This window comes from Pinus tabuliformis, chromosome 1_1 (genome assembly GCF_031772625.1).
Source record: "Pinus tabuliformis cultivar Carrire ecotype Pingquan chromosome 1_1, CPIR1, whole genome shotgun sequence".
In the NCBI taxonomy this organism is placed as follows: Eukaryota; Viridiplantae; Streptophyta; class Pinopsida; order Pinales; family Pinaceae; genus Pinus; species Pinus tabuliformis.
Window position 1 is genome coordinate 922,972,379 of NC_142297.1, and position 21,680 is coordinate 922,994,058.

Below are 21,680 nucleotides of genomic sequence, written 5' to 3' on the forward strand. Positions count from 1 at the left end.
TCCATTATTCATTATTATCCAAATGAAGAGAGAGCACTCTCTTATATACATGAGGAAAGTAACCATCTCATAATTACATATCCAATATTCTCTCAAGCACTCTCAACTAATTTCCCATTATTACAAGATATGATCCCTTTGAATCCTCCACAAATCTAACTACTTTCCCATTATTACAAAATATGATCCCTTTGAATCCTCCACAAATATCTCACATATCTTGGATAAGATATGCTAACCAAATCCTCCATGATTTTCTCCTTAGGAATAGGCTTGCATAATTATCTCCTTAATATGGTGGAGGAGATATGGATAAGATATGCCAACGAAATCCTCCATGATTTTCTCCTTATGAATAGGCTTGCATAATTATCTCCTTAATATGGTGGAGGAGATATTTGAGAAGTCTCTTGGAATTAATTCTTCACATATTTCCTACACATCACAAAACTCACATATTCTTGAGATATATATAAAAATATGTATATTTTCTAATATTTAATCATAAATTCACTTGTAATACAAAAATGAATAAAATGGAAAATAAGAAGGTGAAACCCAAATGTATTTATGAAAATGATATGATAAAAGGTTAATGGGATGATGAAATGTAAGGAATAGTGAAGAAAAAGGTGGATGAAAATATGACATTTCTGAGTCCCAACATCCTCCCCAACTGAACTTGTTGCATGTCCTCATGCAACCATGCATGGGTCTCTTTAAGAACATTTGGCATCTTGAACTTTGGCTTTACATGATGATGTCTTTTAATAATGAATGTTTCCAAGATATGTGAAAGACATGAGTAACAACTTACATTTTCTTATGGTTGTTTCTTGTGTGACAACCATGAATACAAAGAATGTTGGTTCTTGTGTTAACAACATTCATTTCGTTTTCTGTTCTCTTTTCTTCAATAATAATGTAAACACTCATTGGAAATCATAATGTGCATAAGAAAGCCCTTTTGTAATATTAATGAAGCATGCCAATATTGCGTATGAAGCAAAGTGCAACAAAGTATCATTGGAAAATAAATGTTGGTGAATGGTAAATGAGAAAAATGGAGTGATAGTGGTGAAGAAATAGAATCATGGTAGTGAATATAGTTCTCCCCCCCCCCCCCCCCCCCCGCAACTGAATTGGTTGCATATCCTCATGCAACTTGACATGGCTCATGAAAGGAAATGTAGCATGGTGAGGGAATTTTCCAAAATATTCAAGTTAGCATATAAGGAATTGCATGATTAAAGATTAGAAAACAACATACCTCTACTTACCCAAGAATGATGAACTATGCAATAGGAATGTAGCTACTGCTGCTGCTGGATCAGGAAAATGTGACTGATGTTGTTGTAACTGGATCCTGGGAAATGAAGGAATCTGAACGGCTGATGCTGAATCATGGAAAAGATAAACGCTGAAAGTGGAACTGTGGTACTCTCATAGATCAGAATTCATGCTGCTGTAACTGCTGAGGGGGTTGTGAAAAAGTGTATAGTCTTCACCTGCTACAAAACTGATGGTACAATTCTAGTCATGCGAAAGAATGTGTTGATGTCGAGCATGAAAAGAAATCATTGGATTACCGGCCATTGATGCATGCCGTTAACCAATGCGAGGCAACTCACCATTGATGTCAATGAGTGCCAAGGTACCTGAGTACATCTTGCGAAATGCGAATAAAGGGGTTGACGTCGAGCCATTTGCAAGATCTGAAGATCAAGGGACATTGATGTATTCCCATGATCGTCAGCGAGAGAACTTGCCATTAAGGCATGCAAGCCTCTAGGTACTCAAAAGGAACTCTAGTCTATTTCCCAGATAAGGTGCTGATGTCGATGGGGCAAGACTTGTTGAAAGGTGGGCCTTAAGGAATCCCACATCAGTCAACGTGAGTTTGTACAAAAAGATTTGGTAGGACTATAAATGGAAAGAACTCACGGACAAGCAGTGTGGATCAGCATGGCGAGGAAAACAAGGCAATGTAATCATGGAAAGGGAATGAGTTTTATTCAAAAGGAAAACTAGAAGGCAAAAATAAACTAAAAAGGATAAAGGAATGTATGCGATTCAGAAAAATAGGCGTGCATGAAGTCGTGAAAGATAAGGTAATGGAAAATGGGCTTCAACACCAAGATGGTTGATCAGCTTTGAAGGAGAAATGTTATAGTGTCACAGCATGGATAATGGAAAAAGTGGAAATGTTGGTGTATCAGCATGGTCGCTGTGTAACAGCAAACATCAAGAGGCGCAAATAGTTTCTGGATAACAGCAAACGTCATGATGTTTATCACGAGTTACAGCTCCTTCAAGCTGTTTATCAAAGCATGTTTCTCAAAAAGTTCTGTGATCTTTGAAAATCACTTCAGCAGCAAAATGCTATCATTTCCGAAACCTGTCGCCTGCGCTGGTTTCATCATCGACGGCTGTCAAAGTGACTTCAAGAAAAAAAATTAGTGTTAAGCGTAAAAACATGCATTCGTATTGTTTTCAGGAATTTATTAAAAAGTCCATTTGCAATTTTCATGGTTTGTTTGTTTGTTTGTTTTTTTTTTTTTTTTTTTTTTTTTTTTTTGTTTTGTTTTGTTTTGTTTTTTTGTTTTTTTTTTTTTTTTTGTTGATAATACACAGCAAAAGAAAAGGCAAAGAAAACGAAACAGGCAAAATCAAAGTCAGATCTCCATTCCTTGGCATTCTTTGCAAAGTATAGGAATACTGTCTCGGCGCTAGCAAATCTTCAGTTACTTGTTGATTCATGTCACTAAAGTTTTCTCTACAAGATTGGACCTATACATCATCAGATATAGTGGTATATTCAAAGCATTCAATTGTAGAGCAGACGATCATGGCATCATGAACATTAGTGTAATGAAGCAGTGTGTAAAATGGAGATAGTGAGCATGAGAAAACAATCAGCTGCCGACATAAAATCCAACATAAGCATAAGAATCGACATAAAGCTCGGGCCAATTTCTAGTTTCGTTTTGATGCAAAATCCTTTGTGAGTCAAACATCTCCTCTGAGTGGCTGGTGTCAGCAAAAAATCCTGAAAGCAAAATGTTATAAAACGGTATATATCAAAATAAAATGTAACTCATGGCTCAGCATAGTACATTCAGGGCTCCGGACTGAGTTTTTCTTTTAAAGATAATCCAACCCAATTTACAAGTGCGCCGGACAAGAAAGGAAATATGAGTTGTGTTTTGATTCTCATCAGTGATTTGCATAAAACTTGATTGATGACAATTGCGAACCTGACTGAAGCCGAGAACCTGATCCGGATAGCCCTGGCGAACTTGGCTGTGATTGAGACGATGAACTTGGCTGTCAAGAATCGCTGCAAAGCCATCTTTCGTCGAACTCTGTGCTTGCAGGTTGCCGCCTACATAGCTTTCTCGTGTTATGTAAAAGTCGCGTTGTTTGTATTCGGGAAATGATTGTTGGAGACGTCTAGTGAGATCTCATTCACAATTGCGGAGAATGCGCAAATGAAAGAAACAATAGTGAGATTGAATTTCCCAAATTCCACCAGATGGCGCGTGCTTACTGTTGCAAGGAGATTTGAGCTCATCTCATCTCAATGTATATCTCCATTATATCCTCCAAAGGTAGTGTTATATCTCCACATAAGTGAAATTAAATTTGGCGTTATCTTTTCAGTATTGCGTGGACAGAAAAACCCAGATTTTCGATGATTTTGTGCCCAGATTTTCGATGATTTTCGATGATTTTCGTAATTGATAGGAGGCAGTTATGTCGCTGGGGCAGAGCTTTTATTTTTGTTGGATGAAGTTGAAAGCTCTCCCCACGGCTAGAATTTGAGATCTCTGCCTAGGAAATCAAACGTACAAACTGTTATCCTGCCACCGAAGCATTTTAGTTCCACTTGAACTACTATACCGTGCCGCATGAAACACATAATTATTCCACTCATTTAGATAGTTGTCTTTATAAATTTAAAAATGGAAGTGATGGAGCTCCCGGCGCAGACAACATTTCTTGCAGGTAATGGAGTTTCAATGCCGAATGCCAAAATCAGAATGATCAAAGAAGACCAAAAATTGGATGCGGCCACAGACAATTGGTTATTGTGAATTGCGTTTGCGTTTTGTTTTGTTTTACAAAATTCTTTTCAATTTTTATTTTTATTTTTATTTTTTATTTTTTTTATTTTTTATAATTGAGATGTGGGTGAATGTTTTATTATTATTATTTTGTTTTCTTTTTCAATGAAAAACTAAAATTTAGAAAGAAACTAAACTTTCTCCAGACTTATATATATATTTTAACAAATGGACACAATGATTTTGCATATTGAAAGATGTTTTTGATGAAGCATATTGCAAAACATGAATTTATTTATTCCTGAAATTAGTCTAAATCATCCCTATTTTCTGATCCTCGCGATCGCACTAAGCGCGGAGGAGAGCATACTTATTCTAGGTAAAAGCAAAGCTAAAAACTCAAAATGAAAGCCTACCTACTCTATACTAATTAGAAAAAAAATTAGTTACGTGTAATTAAACTTCCAATGAAGCCATTCATGTAGCAGTAACAACAATATATCCAGAAGCAATTTTTTAAATGATGGATGAAAATATTCGAAAGTGAATGAGTCTAGTTGCTGTAACTGCAAATCAACTAAATAAAAATAAAAAGATGAATCTAATCTAGTACTTACCTGGAACCATTGTTCGATAAAGCTTTGATAGGCATAGTTTCTCTCACTTAGATCATGTTGTAACTCCTGTTCTTCTTCTCCGATCTGCTGTTGTTCTTCCTCGATCTCCTGTTTGAATGATTGTTCGCCATCAGACATGCAGGATTCTTCAGATGTTGAATCTTTGTTTGTTTCTTGGGGAGTAGTTGAACCTTTAATTCTTGTCAAGATCTCCTCTTCCAAGGAAGAAGAGATCCCGACTTCTGCTAGGATCTGAGTGAGTAGTTCCAAGCTAAAACTCATTGTTAAACCATGTTGAAAAAGGAATTCTTACATACTAAAAACAGAGTGCTAATAATTGTCTGAGCTTTTAATCCTTTTACAAGGTTTTAGTTCACAAAAACTCTTCCAAATCAGCACACTAAAAATTGAATTAAAAACAAAAGAACCACAGAAATAATCTTGAATTCAATACTCAATTAAACCCTCTTACAAGGACTGCTCATTAATTTAGTAATTGAATTCTTCAATTACAACCATGAACCATGAATTCATCAAACACTCTTCACAGTTGCGAAAATCAAACACACTTGCAGAAATTGAAATTCACACTTGCATAAATGTAAACACACCCTACATGCCCTGATCCATAAGAGGTCGAGCCTGTTACGGTATCTCGAATGCGATGCGTAGGCTGTTCCCCACGTCTTACCGCCTTAACACATCGGAGTTAGGAACATGTCTAAACACACTTGCATGAAAAATCAAACTAAACTTCAATCCATCGTGCCTCCCGAGCAATGGCGCCAAAATGTTGGGTGAAAATATTATCGTTTAATTTTGTTGTAGTACTTGCCCAACTATTTAATTTGTCAATCCGAGGTTCGTAGGCTTACGAGGCACATGCACTATATATGCAGGTCCGAAGTGGAACTAATTTAATCTAAATTACTGAAATTGAATTAATCTAGGAATGCATTGAAATACTAACTAGGAAAGCAGGAAATTGCATAAGGGAAAAGCAATACAACATGTGAAGAATTGAATGACAAACAACATATGTGAGCTCACAACAATAAAACTATCTCAAATTATATTACAAGAATCAAATTACAAATCATGAAAGCATAACAATAAAAGATGAAAAACTAAGAATTCCCTTCTCATAATTACAAAACTATTTCTTAAAGCTAATCTCCATTCTTTCCATTATTCATTATTATCCAAATGAAGAGAGAGCACTCTCTTATATACATGAGGAAGATAACCATCTCATAATTACATATCCAATATTCTCTCAAGCACTCTCAACTAATTTCCTAGTATTACAAGATATGATCCCTTTGAATCCTCCACAAATCTAACTACTTTCCCATTATTACAAAATATGATCCCTTTGAATCCTCCACAAATCTCTCACATATCTTGGATAAGATATGCTAACCAAATCCTCCATGATTTTCTCCTTAGGAATAGGCTTGCATAATTATCTCCTTAATATGGTGGAGGAGATATGGATAAGATATGCCAACGAAATCCTCCATGATTTTCTCCTTAGGAATAGGCTTGCATAATTATCTCCTTAATATGGTGGAGGAGATATTTGAGAAGTCTCTTGGAATTAATTCTTCACATATTTCCTACACATCACAAAACTCACATATTCTTGAGATATATATAAAAATATGTATATTTTCTAATATTTAATCATAAATTCACTTGTAATACAAAAATGAATAAAATGGAAAATAAAAAGGTGAAACCCAAATGTATTTATGAAAATGACATGATAAAAGGTTAATGGGATGATGAAATGTAAGGAATAGTGAAGAAAAAGGTGGATGAAAATATGACATTTCCGAGTCCCAACAATCCCCTACCAATTTTGGAGTATGCATTAACAAGTTAAATGCATGCTTGGACATAGATTGTGTTGGCACAATCATCACCCTTTGGTGATATAGTTCTTATGGATAACACAATCATCACCCTTTGGTGATATAGTTCTTAGGGCAAGATATCCATAAGATCTCAAGAAAGAACAATGAACTCTCAATGATTTTCATTCTACTATAAGTATGTCTTAATTGGAATTATAATATTGAGAAGGATTAATGGATGGTATAGAGCTTATGTTGGTTTTGAATAAAGTGCAATGTTGGTTTTGAATAAAGTGCAAATCAATGAATTTATGTTGGTTTTGAATAAAGTGCAATGTTTCTTTTTGCAATTTGTATAACTCTCGCTATATTATATAGACTTGAAGTTTGCAAGTTGCAATATCTCTAGAATATTATGAAAGCTTCATGTTGCAATATCTCTAAAGTATTATGAATAAAAATTTAGAAACATTTTATAATTTATAATTTTAAAATTAAAAATAATATTTGGTATATTACATCTTTACATAATAATAATTTCTTATTAAAAATAAGACTATGATTAGATATATAATATTTTTGTAATATGATTATAATTAAATATATAATATTTAAGCACAAAATAATTATAATGAAAAACAAATATTCTTAAAATTAAAATTAAAAAAAAAAAATATATATATATATATATATATATTCTTTGAAAAAAAATCATCATATTTAATAATAAATAAATTATTAATATAAATCAACTCATCCCTATTCCTTTATTAAAATGTAGTAAACTAAAATTTGTATAACTAATAATAAGAAGTAACATCAACGTCATAAAAGTCATATTTAAACTAGAAAAATATGCATTTTTAATATTTTTTAAAAAAATTAACACTATTTTTAAAAATTTTTAAGATAAAATTTATATAAAATCAAAATTTTACACAGCTGAAAATTTATCTGCTATCTACCGATAGAGGCGGAGTCAAATTCTAATTAAATGATTGATTAAAATAAATCCAAATTTAAGAAAATTGAAGACCGGGTTTTCCAAAATATCATCATGCTCAACTACAAAATTGTATTAAATCTTGTGAACAATCGATTTTTACAGAAAGGTCAATGAGACCTCGAACTACGACCCTCGTAAAAGATTTCTTAACTACCTGCACATTAAAAATGGGTTTGCAGTGCAGTCCCCATCGATAATTGGACCATTTACAGAGGATCAAAGAATTTTTAATGGATTCCTTCTGGAAAAACTTTCAGGGGGAAATGAAACTACTTTGTGGACGCTGATGCTGGAACTTCAAACGTACGTTTCAAATGTGAGATTTAAACTTTCAGTCCTTCCTCCCTCCAGCTGTAATTGGGACGAGAGATTCACTGCAGTGCCAAATACGCAAATCAAGATTGAGGTCGGGGCGCTCTTCCGCGTCGGAGTCGGCCAGCTCGATGGCTGAGCTCACCGGGCGGTCATTTTGGAAAAAATCTTCTACCTCCGCCGTTTCAGGACTCTGAAACGACCGAATTTCCTGCTCAGGGACGGGCCGAGAGCTGAGACTAGTCTTGCAGGGCAGGCCAAGGGGACGATGGGACTGGGGGTCGAGTCCCCTGCTCAGCAATTTCCTCTTCATGTGCGTGTTCCAGTAATTCTTTATTTCGTTGTCCGTTCGCCCTGGCAATCTCCCTGCAATAAGCGACCACCTGCACAGTTTTAAAGACTAATTAATATCAGTTCGGTCCATCTGTGAACCTTCAGAATCGAAATTTCATGATAGATCCAGGTTTACTATCCAGGGGTTAGTAACGGAATTGACTGGAGCAAGAAATTAAATAACTTTAATAACATACTTGTTGCCGAGGAGGGAGTGGAGTTTGATGATGAGATCGTCTTCTTCTTCTGAAAAGCTTCCGCGTTTCAGATCAGGACGCAGGTAGTTTATCCATCGCAATCTGCAGCTCTTCCCACATCGCAGCAGCCCTGCACTCCGAAAATCAAGAAGAGTCAGAAATCAAGAAAATCAAGAAGAGACAGAAATAAAGAAAATCAAGAAGAGTCAGAAATCAAGAAAATCAAGAAAATCAAGAAGAATTTAAATATAAGTTCTTGAATTCAGAAGCAGATATTAATTGAAGAGTTTAAATACAAGCTCTTGAATTCAGAAGCAGATGCTAATTCCATTGCAGAGCGGAGGTGAAGAAAGAAACCTGCGGCCTTGGGAAGAGAACGCCATGAGCCCTCGCCGTGGGCTTCAATGTGTGCGATGAGACGCTCGTCTTCTTCTTTGGTCCAGGCGCCTTTGTTATTGGTATGAACCTTGTCGCAGCAGGGAGATCTCACCATCTTAACAGAAGAATGGCCGTGCAAGGGTTCGAAACCGTGACCTAACGTGGGATGTAATGGAATGGATAGCGGGAAGGGAGCAGTATATAAAGACGTAGTAATATAGTATCTGGTTTGGTTTGAATCCCTTTGACTTGGCTGGTTGGTGAGAAAATTTAAACTGGTTCTGAAAATTTGAGTGGCTGGTGAGGGCAGCACACGGTGCAGATGTTAGGTAGGAGATGCTGTGGTTGTTAGTGTGTTGTTTGTTTCTAACCAGAAACCGCGTGTTTCCACGAGAATACCGCCTGCAGGCTTCATCCAACCAACTCTTTTCCTGGCGGGACTCCTGATTGACTCGAAATACCGCTTTCGTGGTGAGAAAGGAACATCTGAGACCTTGTGTCGAGTCACAACCACAAAGTCAATTTGTCCCTTTTCCAAACAGGGGATTAGTTGGGCTGGACCACAACCACCCTACCCTAACTGTTCCTTTAGATAGAATGCTGCACGACACCACCAAATCCGTTCAACCGAATTTAGGGCTGACACTTGAATAGTAGGTGTTGAAATTAGTGACATAATAGTTTTGATGATAAATCATATTGGTTAGTTTGGAATATTTATTTAGAGAATGAAAATTTAATTTTAATAATTTTTCCTGATGTTTAATAAATTTGTATTTATTAGCTAATTTTAAGTTAATTATTTTATATAATTAGGAAGTTTTAATGAAATTTGATTGTTATTTAGGTGTGTTTTTTGTTTTTTATATATATTTATATCTATACATAAGATAAGATAAGATGTTGCATGCAAGATAGATTATATTGAATAATTTTAAACAGAAAAATGCTTAAATATGTATATTAATATAAAAAATAAGGTGTGGCATGCAGGATAGTCTATGTTGCATAAATTTGAATATAAAAATACTTTTATATGTAAATAATTAATTAATAAATTTATTCCATTTTCTTCTGTTTTAATTTTATAATAATCTATTCTAATTCTAATTAAATTTAGTATTAATTATAATTACTGTTATAATATTTCATTGTTATTTTTGTTTTAATTTTATAATAATTTAATTTAATTTTAATTAAATTCAATATTAATTTAAATTATTATTATAATATTTTATTGTTAATATATTCTATTTTAGTATCTCTTGAATTTTATTTCAATATTTTCAATATCCCAATATTCATCCCTCCACTCTTTAATATTTAGATTATATATATTTTATATTATCATTTCTATTCTTTTTTATTCATCATATTTGTCCAAATTAATTTAAGCTTACTTTAATCTTCTCTTGTCCTCATCAAATTTTATTCTAAATAATAATATTTTAACCTTAATTTCATTTTCATTTTTATTTTACTTTATTCTATTTTTGCAAATCTAATTCTTACTTAAATTATTTTATCCTTTTTGAAATTGGTCAAATTAGACATTGTTTACCTTTTTCATCTCCATTTGACATTTGTTGTCTACTATTTTGACATCTGAAATGGACTATTTTGCTAAATAAAATTTGCTTATATTGATTGCATTTTGCTTAAAATTTGCTTAATTTAGAGAGTATGGCTAGATTATATATTAAATTGATATATGAGATTTTTTCATTTAAATTTTATAAAGGTATATATATTTTAATCCTCTTTGAATTTGAACCTATAATATTTTACCAAAGAAACACATACTCTTAACTCTTGTTTTAGATATATATATATATATATATATATATATATATATATGTATGTATATTAAATTTCTCTTCTTTATATTTATACTTTGTTAATATGAAATTGAGATTTATAATTTCTCCATTCAAAACAAATATATGTAAAATAAACAATTCAATAATGTGAAAATTTTCCAAACTATAAATGAATATCATATACTTAGTAGGTACTCCTTCAAATCAAGAGTGAGAAGGGTTTACCTATTGTCTCAAATTAAAAATAGGGAAAATGTTTACTCACTCATTATTAACAATGTTAACATTCAAGTTCCCCGATCGGGTTGCGATACAGATCATCGTCCCTCTCAGGACTCTCGTCATACGCGAAATGATGGGTGACAAAGCTGGAGGGCAGCTCAACCCTAGGCCTTGCATGCACGATGAGGATGGTGGGGTGGCAATGAGCATGGGAGTAATTAATGTTGAAGCGACGAGGTGCAGAGCTCATAAACCTTATGTGGGGAGGGATCGAAGTCCCATTTATGCGCTTGTCTTGTTTTGGAGGTTGGTTCCTGGAGGTAAACACAAGCTCTTGGTTCTCCATTCTCTGTTTGCAAGAAGGGTTAGGAAGTTATTCTCTATGGACGCGATCAACCTCTAGTTCATGGAAAGCATAGCCGGGTAAGTTTTTCTCCTTTTCTCCCCTCCTCAACTGCAACCTTTCATATACTCGAATGTCTCCTACAAGTTTTTTGACCATACTTGCAAATTGCTTATCGTAAGAAAAGGAATTGATTGCTCGAAAAGTGAGAAAGTTGTTGTGGTTTCTTTTTATGTTGTGTCTGTTGTTTCTATGCTGGTGTATGTTTTCTTTGGTATTCTATTGCTTTGAATGGAAATGTATGGCAAAATTCGGGTTAGTTGTCTTCTATGGAAGGATTATCTGCCCGATGGTACTGGATTTCTTCGTAATGTGTTGGCCCTGAGCAAGTGAGTGTCCTGTAACTCTTCGTCTCTGCTTTTGTACGGTTATGTTGTGGTCCTCAATGATATTTGGCTTGAGGAGCTAGTCCGTGGCACCTCCCTTCTGAGGCGACAAAATCTCTCTAGTTTCTCTTTGTCTACTACCCCAATTGAGCACAGGGTGTTGGTTACCAGACTGAGTGGCATCGGTGGCCTCCCTTTTCGACTTGTAGTGTATATGCATGGATCGGGCCTAACGCAAATTGCCTCTTGCTCTTATTTTATGGAATTGTATCAGGTTTTAATAGTTTGTGTAACCACTTGGCCCGCGCGCAACCGGTCTAGTCTTGGACTGTGGCTTGGCTTGTTAGGTTGACAACTTGTAATTTTCTTGACTAGTGGCTATTCCATATGGCTCGTCCTTCCCCTTGTGTTGGTTCATCTAGAAATGGGGGTCAGCGTTGTAACAGAAAGTCAAGGAATCGAGGCAGACAAGGTTCTTCCTCTGCTCAGCCACCGAGGAGAAGTGGTCACAAGTCGAATGCTAAGATTATCAATGAGGCAGCCCATGCATAGGATACAGGTACCCCTGCCCAGGTGAAACATCTGATTTCGACATGGGAGGCAGAACTAAACCAACGAGCAAATAATGAAGTGTAGATAGAAGATTAGTGCGTCCTTGTCCCAAACCCAGGTCGCACCACTGTCGGATCCCACAGTATAAACAAATGATTCATCTTTACTGGCTAGTGAAAATTATTGTGGCCCAAGCTATTATGAATTCTACAAGTTTTGTTAAGTCTAATCTAGGTTTCCGGGAAATTCAAAAATAATTTCAACTTGTCCAATTTCAAATCCAGCAACAGAATGTTCGTCTTGGCCATATTGAGAAGCACATTTCGTGCCTTCCTCAATCAAAACTACCAGGATCCAATTCTAAGGACCCAGCCCAGGTGGAGTCCTTTGATGAGTAGTAGCTAGCAACTTCTTATTTTGTTTAATTTTCTGATGTATATGTCAGTTAGTAGTTTTGTTAGGTGAAAACCGGTTTACAGACATTCAGTAGTATAAGACTCTATTTGAAAAACTTGAGTTACTTAGATTTTGGATGGCTTACAATGCGGTTCGATGACCAACATACCTGGTTTCTCAATGGGCAGGTTGAGGCCATTGAATGTCTTTCATGGATGTAACCTACTTTTTGAAAATGAATGAATGAAAAGGTCCTACCAAGCTTACAAAAAAAAAGTAATGTTAACATTCAAGTGATGGAAAAATTATAGCATCAATTAAATAACTCACTTTCATTAAACTAAATATTTCCATTTTAAAAAAATGTATTATAATTATTTTATTTTTTTAAATATAATTAATTTTTAAGACTCTATTTGACAAACTTAAGTTACTTAGATTTTGGATGGCTTACAATGCGGTTCGATGACCAACATACCTGGTTTCTCAATGGGCAGGTTGAGGCCATTGAACGTCTTTCATGGATGTAACCTGCTTTTTGAAAATGAATGAATGGAAAGGTCATACCAAGCTTACAAAAAAAAAGTAATGTTAACATTCAAGTGATGGAAAAATTATCGCATCAATTAAATAACTCACTTTCATTTAAACTAAATATTTCCATTAAAAAAAATGTATTATAATTATTTTATTTTTTTAAATATAATTAATTTTTAAGTTCTTTATAAAAAGTTTCCAATTAATCAAATTTACTTTTAATTAGCATTATTTAAAAAAAATCACATTTAAATCTTTATATTGATAAAAAACGTGATAACCTTACTTTTTAGAATTATATCACATATTTAAATTACTAAGAAATAAAAAATAAATATGCATCAGTATAATATGACATTGAAAATAAAATATAAATAAGCAAGCTCATGCAACAGATCAATTACAAGAAAATAGTTCTTATTTAATTCAAATATAATGAATTATCTTGATCTTGGAACTAGGAAAGGTAGAAGGATTTTACATAAGTTGATTCTGATACATGTAATGTGCAGTGGAATATTTATTTATAAATCATAAATAAAACCAAAATATATTCATCTTTAGGACGTGGTTATGGAGCTTCATGTTCAAAATCCATGGTACCTATGATGTAGTGGGGAACAGACACCTTAAATTAAATTTGATTTAAACAAGTCATTTTCAGCATGACTTTTACACTATTCTTGATGCTAGCATATTAATAAATATGATAAGATTTACATTAAATTATGCATTTTTAAATATTTTCTTTAGGTGTTTAAGGGATTTTTTTTACGTAGAATGATATAAAATGTTTAATTGAAAAAATAAATGGGCTTAATTTTGATTTTTTTCAACCAATTTACACTTATTTCATAACCTAACTATTCTTTTTATATAACATAAAATATCTAAATTTTTGGTGAAGTTCATATCAAAATTCCATCTTTGTGGATTCTTAGGATAATTCCCACACAAGATTGCTTTAACTATTTATGATAAAGTCTCACCTTAAATCTTGTTCAACCTAAGGGTATTTTTTTGTTTAGGAATGACCATCCTTGACATAAAGACTTCTTAACTACGATTAACTTACCTGGTCACTCGTTATTGTGGGACCCGCACGAGCTGTGCAAAGGCAACCGTAATTACTTTTGGAAAGATGAGAAAGAAAGAAAATTTTAATGTCCATAAGGCTAAAGATAGCCTATGGGACCTCTTTTAGAGTGCAAAACATGAAAAACAATATCCACCTCAAGAAATTTAATTCTCTATATTGGTTCTATATATGCATATATCATGTGTAACTTTTCATTTTTAAGTTTACTTGGACACTTGGATTGTGTAAACTACACCACATAAATTTGCAATTCCAACAAATCCTTGCTAGAAAAATTTTAAATTTAAATTTAAAACTGGAATTAATGGCTAGAGGAAAATGACTCCAAATTAATTTAAAATTTTTAAAATGAGATAGTTAAAATTCTAAAACAAACCCTCTTATTTATGTTGATTGTAGATATCCTTGAATCTGAATGTCACTCGAGTGAAAGATGCTCTTTATTTAATCTCATTATCAACAAACACAAACTTTAGTCATTTCCCCTGTGCAATTACGTTTTTTGTGTGTTAGTGCCAATGAGGACCTATGGTAATGTTTCTCCTCATTACCTTCCATGTTATAGCTTGAATATAATATGTATATAAGAATTTGACATTGTGGTATGATTGGAAAAAAATGATTTAGCCAAGTGGTTTGAGCAACATCTGTCAAATAGGAATCAACACAAGTGTGAGACTATTACAAGCGTGAACACATTCACTCCCCTCCATCCTCACTATTACAAGCGTGAACACATTTACTCCCCTCTATCCTCCACCCTTTAGGGTGTTATCTTTCCTTTGCTGCAATATTTTTGCAGTAACATCCATCTTTGCACCTTTAGGGGCAATTGTTAGTATTATTCTATTTAATATTCTAAGATATAATACACATGGGATGTAGAATAGAAGATGATGTGTACTATTAAGGCACTTTGTGATGTGAATGTCACCAGTTGGAAACTCTAGAAAAAATTCATCCATGTTAAAGGTTGGTGTGGGATGCAATCCCAGATTTTTTTGATGATTTAGATGCCCCTGGGTTTCTCAAGCCACTAGTCAAACTTGATATAATATGTGAAGAACTCAAACAACTTGACTATATATATATAATCAATTAACTCTTACCTCAATTTAAATATCATTTTAACTCAAATTCATAGTTATTTATACTCTCATAAATTATTTCCCTCATTTCATTTTTAACCTTAACCTCTTCCTAACCCCAAATTCTTTAAATCAATTTTATTAATTAAATTTAATTAAATTTTTATACTCACTTTACACTTTATCTTCCAAATTTAATTATTTTTATTAATGATTATTATATAATGTAAACTCGTAATGATTATTATATAATGTAAACTCGTTAATGTCTAGATTCTCTTTATTTATCCTAAAAGTCATATATTTCTAAAATTAATAATTAATATTAATTTATTATTATAAAACATTAACTATTTAACGATCTTATTTTCTCTCTTTACTTATTTTAATGGTCATATTTCATCTCTATTGATTTGTGAAATAGCATTATGTGTATTATCATTAGCTCAGCTCTCATCATCATATATTATAGTAATGGTGTTATGAACTATTATGTAAATTATAAAATTTAAAATTCAAAATTTCATAACTCAAACCAATAAATAAAAATAATTAAACAAATAGAAAGTAATAACTATTATTCAATACATATAGGATTAAGATTACCCCATATATATAAATATATATATATAAATAAATTGATTTACAACTTAGTATAACAAAGTTATAATTTTATAAAAACATACTAAAAATATTTGATATTTAATAAATATAAATAATTAAATTTTTTAAAAGAGTTTAAATAATAACTAATTTAATTTAAAGAAAGATTATAGAAATTGATTTGTTTTTTGTTCACTTATTTAATAAATAGAAATAATTATTTTTTATAAAAGAATTTAAATAATAAATTAATTTAAAGAAAGATTATAGAAATTGATTTGCTCTTTGATTCACTTATATATATAAAAAACTAATTAAAAAAAATCAATTTTTATAATTTTGTTTTTGCACGAGCTAATTTTTTTTTATAAAATTAATTATTTCTATTTATTAAATATATATATTTTTAATTTTTAATATATTAAAAAATTAATATCTACTCTACTAAGTTGTAAAACAACTTATTGATTTCAATTAAATTGAATTGAATTAATTATAATGCCCAGGAGAGCATTCCTTAGATGGCTCCTAGCTATGCAAAAATCATTGTTGGCTCAGTTCCGTCTACCTCTAGGGGCAAGGTCCTGCCCATATCATCAGTGAAGCCCCAGCTCCCACTGTCCAGGTGGTCTAGGCATCACTCGATGAGGCTTTGAAGTTCTCTGAAAGTGCCCTAATCTGCTGATTCAATGGTTTTTGGCCGCGGCTGACAGCTCTCCACAGCTGGATCTTGGAGGTATGGAAGCCTATAATTCTTGATACAATTAATATCTACCCTTGTGCTAGGGGTTTCTTTATAGTAGATTTTGAAAACCCTGAAAGCAGACAATGTATTCTAGATTCTGACCCTTGGTTTTGGGAAAAATCAGGCCTATTCATGAGGCCATGGAACCCATCATTCGATCCTTCAACAACAGTCATAACCTCAGCACCAGTTTGGGTGAGATTACCAAACCTACCCTTGCATCTCTGGAATTTCTCTTCGCTAAAAGCCATTGGAAATGCAATTGGGAAATTTTACTATAGGTGCCTAGAAATAGAGGAATATGCCAGAACCACCTATTCACACATCTGTGTGAAAATGGACTTCAGCGTCGGATTCCCAGCTGAAATAAACCTAACAAGTAAAGACTATGTGTGGAACTAGAAACTCGATTATGAAAGTGTCCTCTTTAGATGTCGATCTTGCTTTGAGATAGGCCACCTAGCTAAAAACTACCCAAAAGCCTCCCAGAAATATTCTGCTAGAAAAAATCACCACAGATCTACATGGTGGGAAGGAGCACAAAAAGAACACTACACTGTCATCAAAGAAGAATACTCTTGAGAAAACTTTGAATCACAAGAAATCGGGCAAGAAAGAAACAACTCTCAAGACAAGCAGGGGGAAAGCCCTGCCCAACAACAAAAGAGTGAACTTGACAACCCCTCAAGCATCAACAATTATGAGGATTCGAATACTGCACAAAATAAATCTTCATTTAACAGCAAAGCAGATCTCCTAGACCAAACTTCTTCTCCGACTATCTTCAAAAGGACGAACACAATAGATCGCGAAGCTAAGACACCAATGTCCCAAGAACCAGAAGAGATGAAGGAGATGCAAGATAAAGAAAGTTGGAAGACTGTAGAGAAAAAAAAGAAAGCTATAGCACCAATCTTGCCAAGAAAGACGAGGAGCCAGACAATTAGAAACTAAGAAAATTATAGGTCCAATAGACCAATTTGGTCTCAGTGGACATTAACCACCACCACCACCATCATCATCATCAATTATTTCTATTTATTATATATATATATATATATATATTTTTTTTTTTAATATATTAATATATGTTGTACTAAATTGTAAGACAATTTATTGCTTTCCATTGAATTAAATTAATTAATTATAATTATAATTTTTTATTTTCAATGGGGAAAAAATGTTAAAATAAAAAAATATGATGGGTTTCTTATTTTTATGTTTGTAATATGATATTTTTTATTTAAAAGTAATTTTATGTTGAGAATTTTTTATAGTATGATATGATAATGAAGAAGAGGATTCTTAATATCTACTCAAACTATGTTGGTAAGGAATTGTTTGGATCATTTTAAAATTTAATATACAAACTAAAAAAATATTAAGAGAAGTGTTAGAAAATCACTATAATTTTGATGATTTAGGAAGTTAAGAAAGTTGATATTGCAACAAATATTTTGAAAATGTGATTTAATATGGATATATAAAAGACGTAAGAGAAATAATTTTTTATCTCGAACCTTTTTAGTGTTACAAAGATGACATATCTTTTGACCCATGACATTTTGGCAATTGTCCAATGTCCAATTTCACTATGAAGCTCAAGATTTTGTTCTCATTTTGGAAATGTTGATTTTCTTCTTTATGTTAGTCAAATCAGAGACATATTTTTGATCTTCTAGAAGAGCATTGATCACACCCTTATAGTACTTACTTTTCTTTTACCCTCTAAATCTTTATTACACCATAATTTCTCCTTAAATGTAGATGAAATAATATTTTTAATGTTATTATTACTCTGTAAAAAGACTTATTCCTTCATTCCCCAAAGATCTGGCATCTTTAAGCCATCCTGAGTTGATTTGCAAGCAATTTTAGTTCAAGATTGAAGTGACTTTAGAAAACTTTTTATCTTCCATGTTTATCTTGTTCTTGTATTCTAGGTATCTACTCATATTTGTTTTCTCAATGGGAGAAAGTCTTACTTCTATAAGGAGAATAGGATAGGGTGTATTTCCTTTGATTTTCATATTATAAGTTATAATATTTCTTTTGGATTTTCTCCACATTTATCTAGGATTCTCTAAACATATTACATATCCAAAGTTTACATCTATATAAGATGATAAATCTGAGAAGAGTCTCAAAAATGATATTTTCTTAACCCATAGCCAAAGGTACATTGATTTTTTCCAAGCCTATAATAAGCTATCCACCCTTTATTTAGCATTTTTTTGAATGCTATAGTTCTAGTTGAGCTTATGATGAATACTAATTTCAAGATATTTGTAAGAAGAAACGTCTTCCAAGTTGTTGTTCCCATATATGGAAGTGTTGTTAGTGATGTTTTTAGATTTAATTATCACAATATTTATCTTATTGATGTTAACAGTGATACCCATATTGGAGTATAAATATTTAAAGGTTCTTAGTTGTTTTCCTAAATCATAAGATCTCCTTGCCATAAGAACAATATTAAAAAAATAAAGAAGAAGGATCATAACGATATCAATGAGAGTTGAATCGACACAACCCATGTCTTCCGAACAATATTTTAAGTTGTCAGTATATATGCCAAAAGGACTATAAGATAGGAGACAATCTTACTTGAATCCTATATTGTAGTTAATTAATTCTTACCAATCGTCAATGTTACTAAACTTCACATTAATGTTCTCATACAATATTGCATCTCAAATTATTTTTCGTCCACCCCAAAAATTATTGTCATTTGTAAGATTTACAATATCCATCCTTCCAAATCAAAATATAAAAACAAAATTAAACTCTATAATATAAGAACTAAAATTTAAGAAAAGAATACCAAGCGTGTGTGCACGTGTCCCCACACACATGCATGTCCATCCTAATTAGGCCCAATGGTTAGCTTGATTAATGAAATCATTAATATAAAGTACATTATTAGTAGGGAGGGAATATGTGATAGGTTCGAATATGGTCAAGTTCCTTGGGTTATTAATAGCTATTATGGCAAGCAATTGAATCTCTATATATATAGGGGAGGGATCCTATAAGGTTTTTCTTGAAATATGTATTTAAACTCCGATGGTTATTTCAAGTGTTTGGGGTTGCATGTCAAATCCATAATAGTCAAGAAGGTCATAGGATTGAATCCACTTTGGTCCTTCAAGCAATTGAATCTTTCTCTATATATATAGGGGAGGGATCCCATAAAGCTTTTCTTGAAATATGTATTTAGACCTCGACGGTTATCTCAAGTGTTTGGGGTTGCCATGTCAAATCCATAATAGCCAAGGAGGTCATAGGATTGAATCCACTTTGGTCCTTCAAGGTTAGATGTACATGTGGTCCATTTATGATATTTACCTTTGGCACCAATAATGGTATGTGAAGAACAATAAGAGGGTTTCCCCAAGGAAATTTTTCATGGAATACAAATACAAATGTGTGCATGTGTGCATGTGTATATGTGCACTAGAAGGGGTTAAATCCACTGGTGAAGAGCGAGAAGTTTTTTAGCAATGACCAAGGTTCAATTCTCATTGGGGCTTTTCTTGGAGTCATGAGGTCCCCTTAATATAGATGTGAAAAGTGTGGTTGCACCCAAAAATATTATATTATATGATCTTGCAGCCTATGCATAAATAAGTGGAACAAACTCCACTTTTGGGTTCTTAAATATAAGAAAATGCACTAGGATAACTCAATTAATTTGAACAATGTAGAGGTTGTCATGAGATCTTCAATTCTAGTTCGATTGAGATCGTTTGGTTGCACCCAAAAGGATTATATTAAATGATATTGTGGCCCATGCATAGATAAGTGGATTAAAGTCCACTTCTAGGTTCTTAAATATTAAAAAATGGACTAGGTTAACTAAATTAACTTGAATATGTTATGTCAATGTAGAGTTTGTCAAGAGGCATTCTTTCTAGTTTGATTGAGGTTCGAATCGTAATTGAGTCCCATTGGCTACCACTATTGTTGTAGCTAGCCATTGAGGTTCCCTCCATTCATAAACCGTGAAGAGAATGTGAGTCTCATTGGCTACCATTGTTGTTGTTGCTAGCAAGTGGGGTTCCCTCCATTTGTATGAAGAGAGAGAAGATCATGTGAGATTTTCCTTGAAATCTCTCACACACAAACGTAAATTAATTTTAAATCAAAATCTTTTAAACACCAACAAATTTACATCTATTTATTTTAATCACAAGTAAAATCACAATTAAAATAACTTTATATTAAAGTTATAATCCAAAATAATTGAATCTATTGATGAAAAATCTCATCCGTTAAGATTATCATAAAATTCCTAAATAACGATCAAATGAATGGGGCTTGCATTATAATCATTATAAAGATATAAATATATCCGAATCAAAATTTACTATTTTGTCATTTTTATATGGATTAATAATCACTGTAAATCGATTCCAAACACCAAAACTCCATTATTGAATAATATGATTTTGTGATGTAAACTATTTTTGAATCAAAAGAATAATTGGATCAACATATTTTCAAAAAGGTTCATTACTTTTGTTCAATGTCATGTACTGGTAATTCCGTCAATGTCAATGAGATGACGTTATAAGGCTGCGGAAAAGTGATTGATTAAGAAGACTGTTCGACCTTGGCGTCAGATTTGAGTCCATCAATGGATTTTTTTTACACTACACATAAATTTGTCCTCGGCAGCCATGATCAGGCCGCCCCTGCAACTTTGTTTTTCTATCCAAAAATCAACATCTAATTTGATTTGATTCGATTATGGCCGCCGACTAAGTGTTACGGATCTTTGTCTTCTTGCACATCGAAAGGCCTGTCTAACGTCCATGATAATAATAGAATGTCATATAGTAAGGACAGGACAGGGCCAACCTTTGTCCCGGTCGAATGGGTAGTTGACTACCACCAACGAATAGTTTCTTGTCTACACGGTAGTTGCCTACACACTCGTTGCTTATTGTTGTTATAACTTAATTATTAGGCACTCTGGGAATGGAGTGTAGCTATACTTTGGGAGAGATAGCTAAGACTATCCACCTATGAAATGGAAACCCCGGGAATTACAAGATCAACCCTAATATCCAACAATGTCGTAGATGAAATAGGGTTAGTACTTTCCTCTCGACATG

The 21,680-nt window shown here is 32.9% G+C and overlaps 1 protein-coding gene across 1 annotated transcript; it reads right to left on the reverse strand.

Moving 5' to 3' along the window:
* Positions 1 to 7,583: 7,583 nt before the first annotated feature.
* Positions 7,584 to 8,960, reverse strand: LOC149217451 (myb-related protein 308-like). The gene is made up of 3 exons (XM_089391369.1): positions 8,749 to 8,960; positions 8,392 to 8,521; positions 7,584 to 8,244 (listed from the first exon to the last, which is right to left on the reverse strand). Exons 1-3 carry the CDS (start codon positions 8,882 to 8,884, stop codon positions 7,881 to 7,883), a joined length of 630 nt encoding a protein of 209 aa, XP_089247495.1. The 5' UTR covers positions 8,885 to 8,960; the 3' UTR covers positions 7,584 to 7,880.
* Between the last annotated feature and the right edge of the window lie 12,720 nt (positions 8,961 to 21,680).

Bases quoted from the DNA above. Each gene is read 5' to 3' on its own strand.
- LOC149217451 (XM_089391369.1), bottom strand. From the start codon at position 8,884: ATGGTGAGATCTCCCTGCTGCGACAAGGTTCATACCAATAACAAAGGC. The intron at 8,522-8,748 runs GTTTCTTTCTTC...TTCGGAGTGCAG, and splicing joins TTCTCTTCCCAAGGCCGCAG to GGCTGCTGCGATGTGGGAAG. The intron at 8,245-8,391 runs GTATGTTATTAA...AAAACTGTGCAG, and splicing joins CACTCCCTCCTCGGCAACAA to GTGGTCGCTTATTGCAGGGA.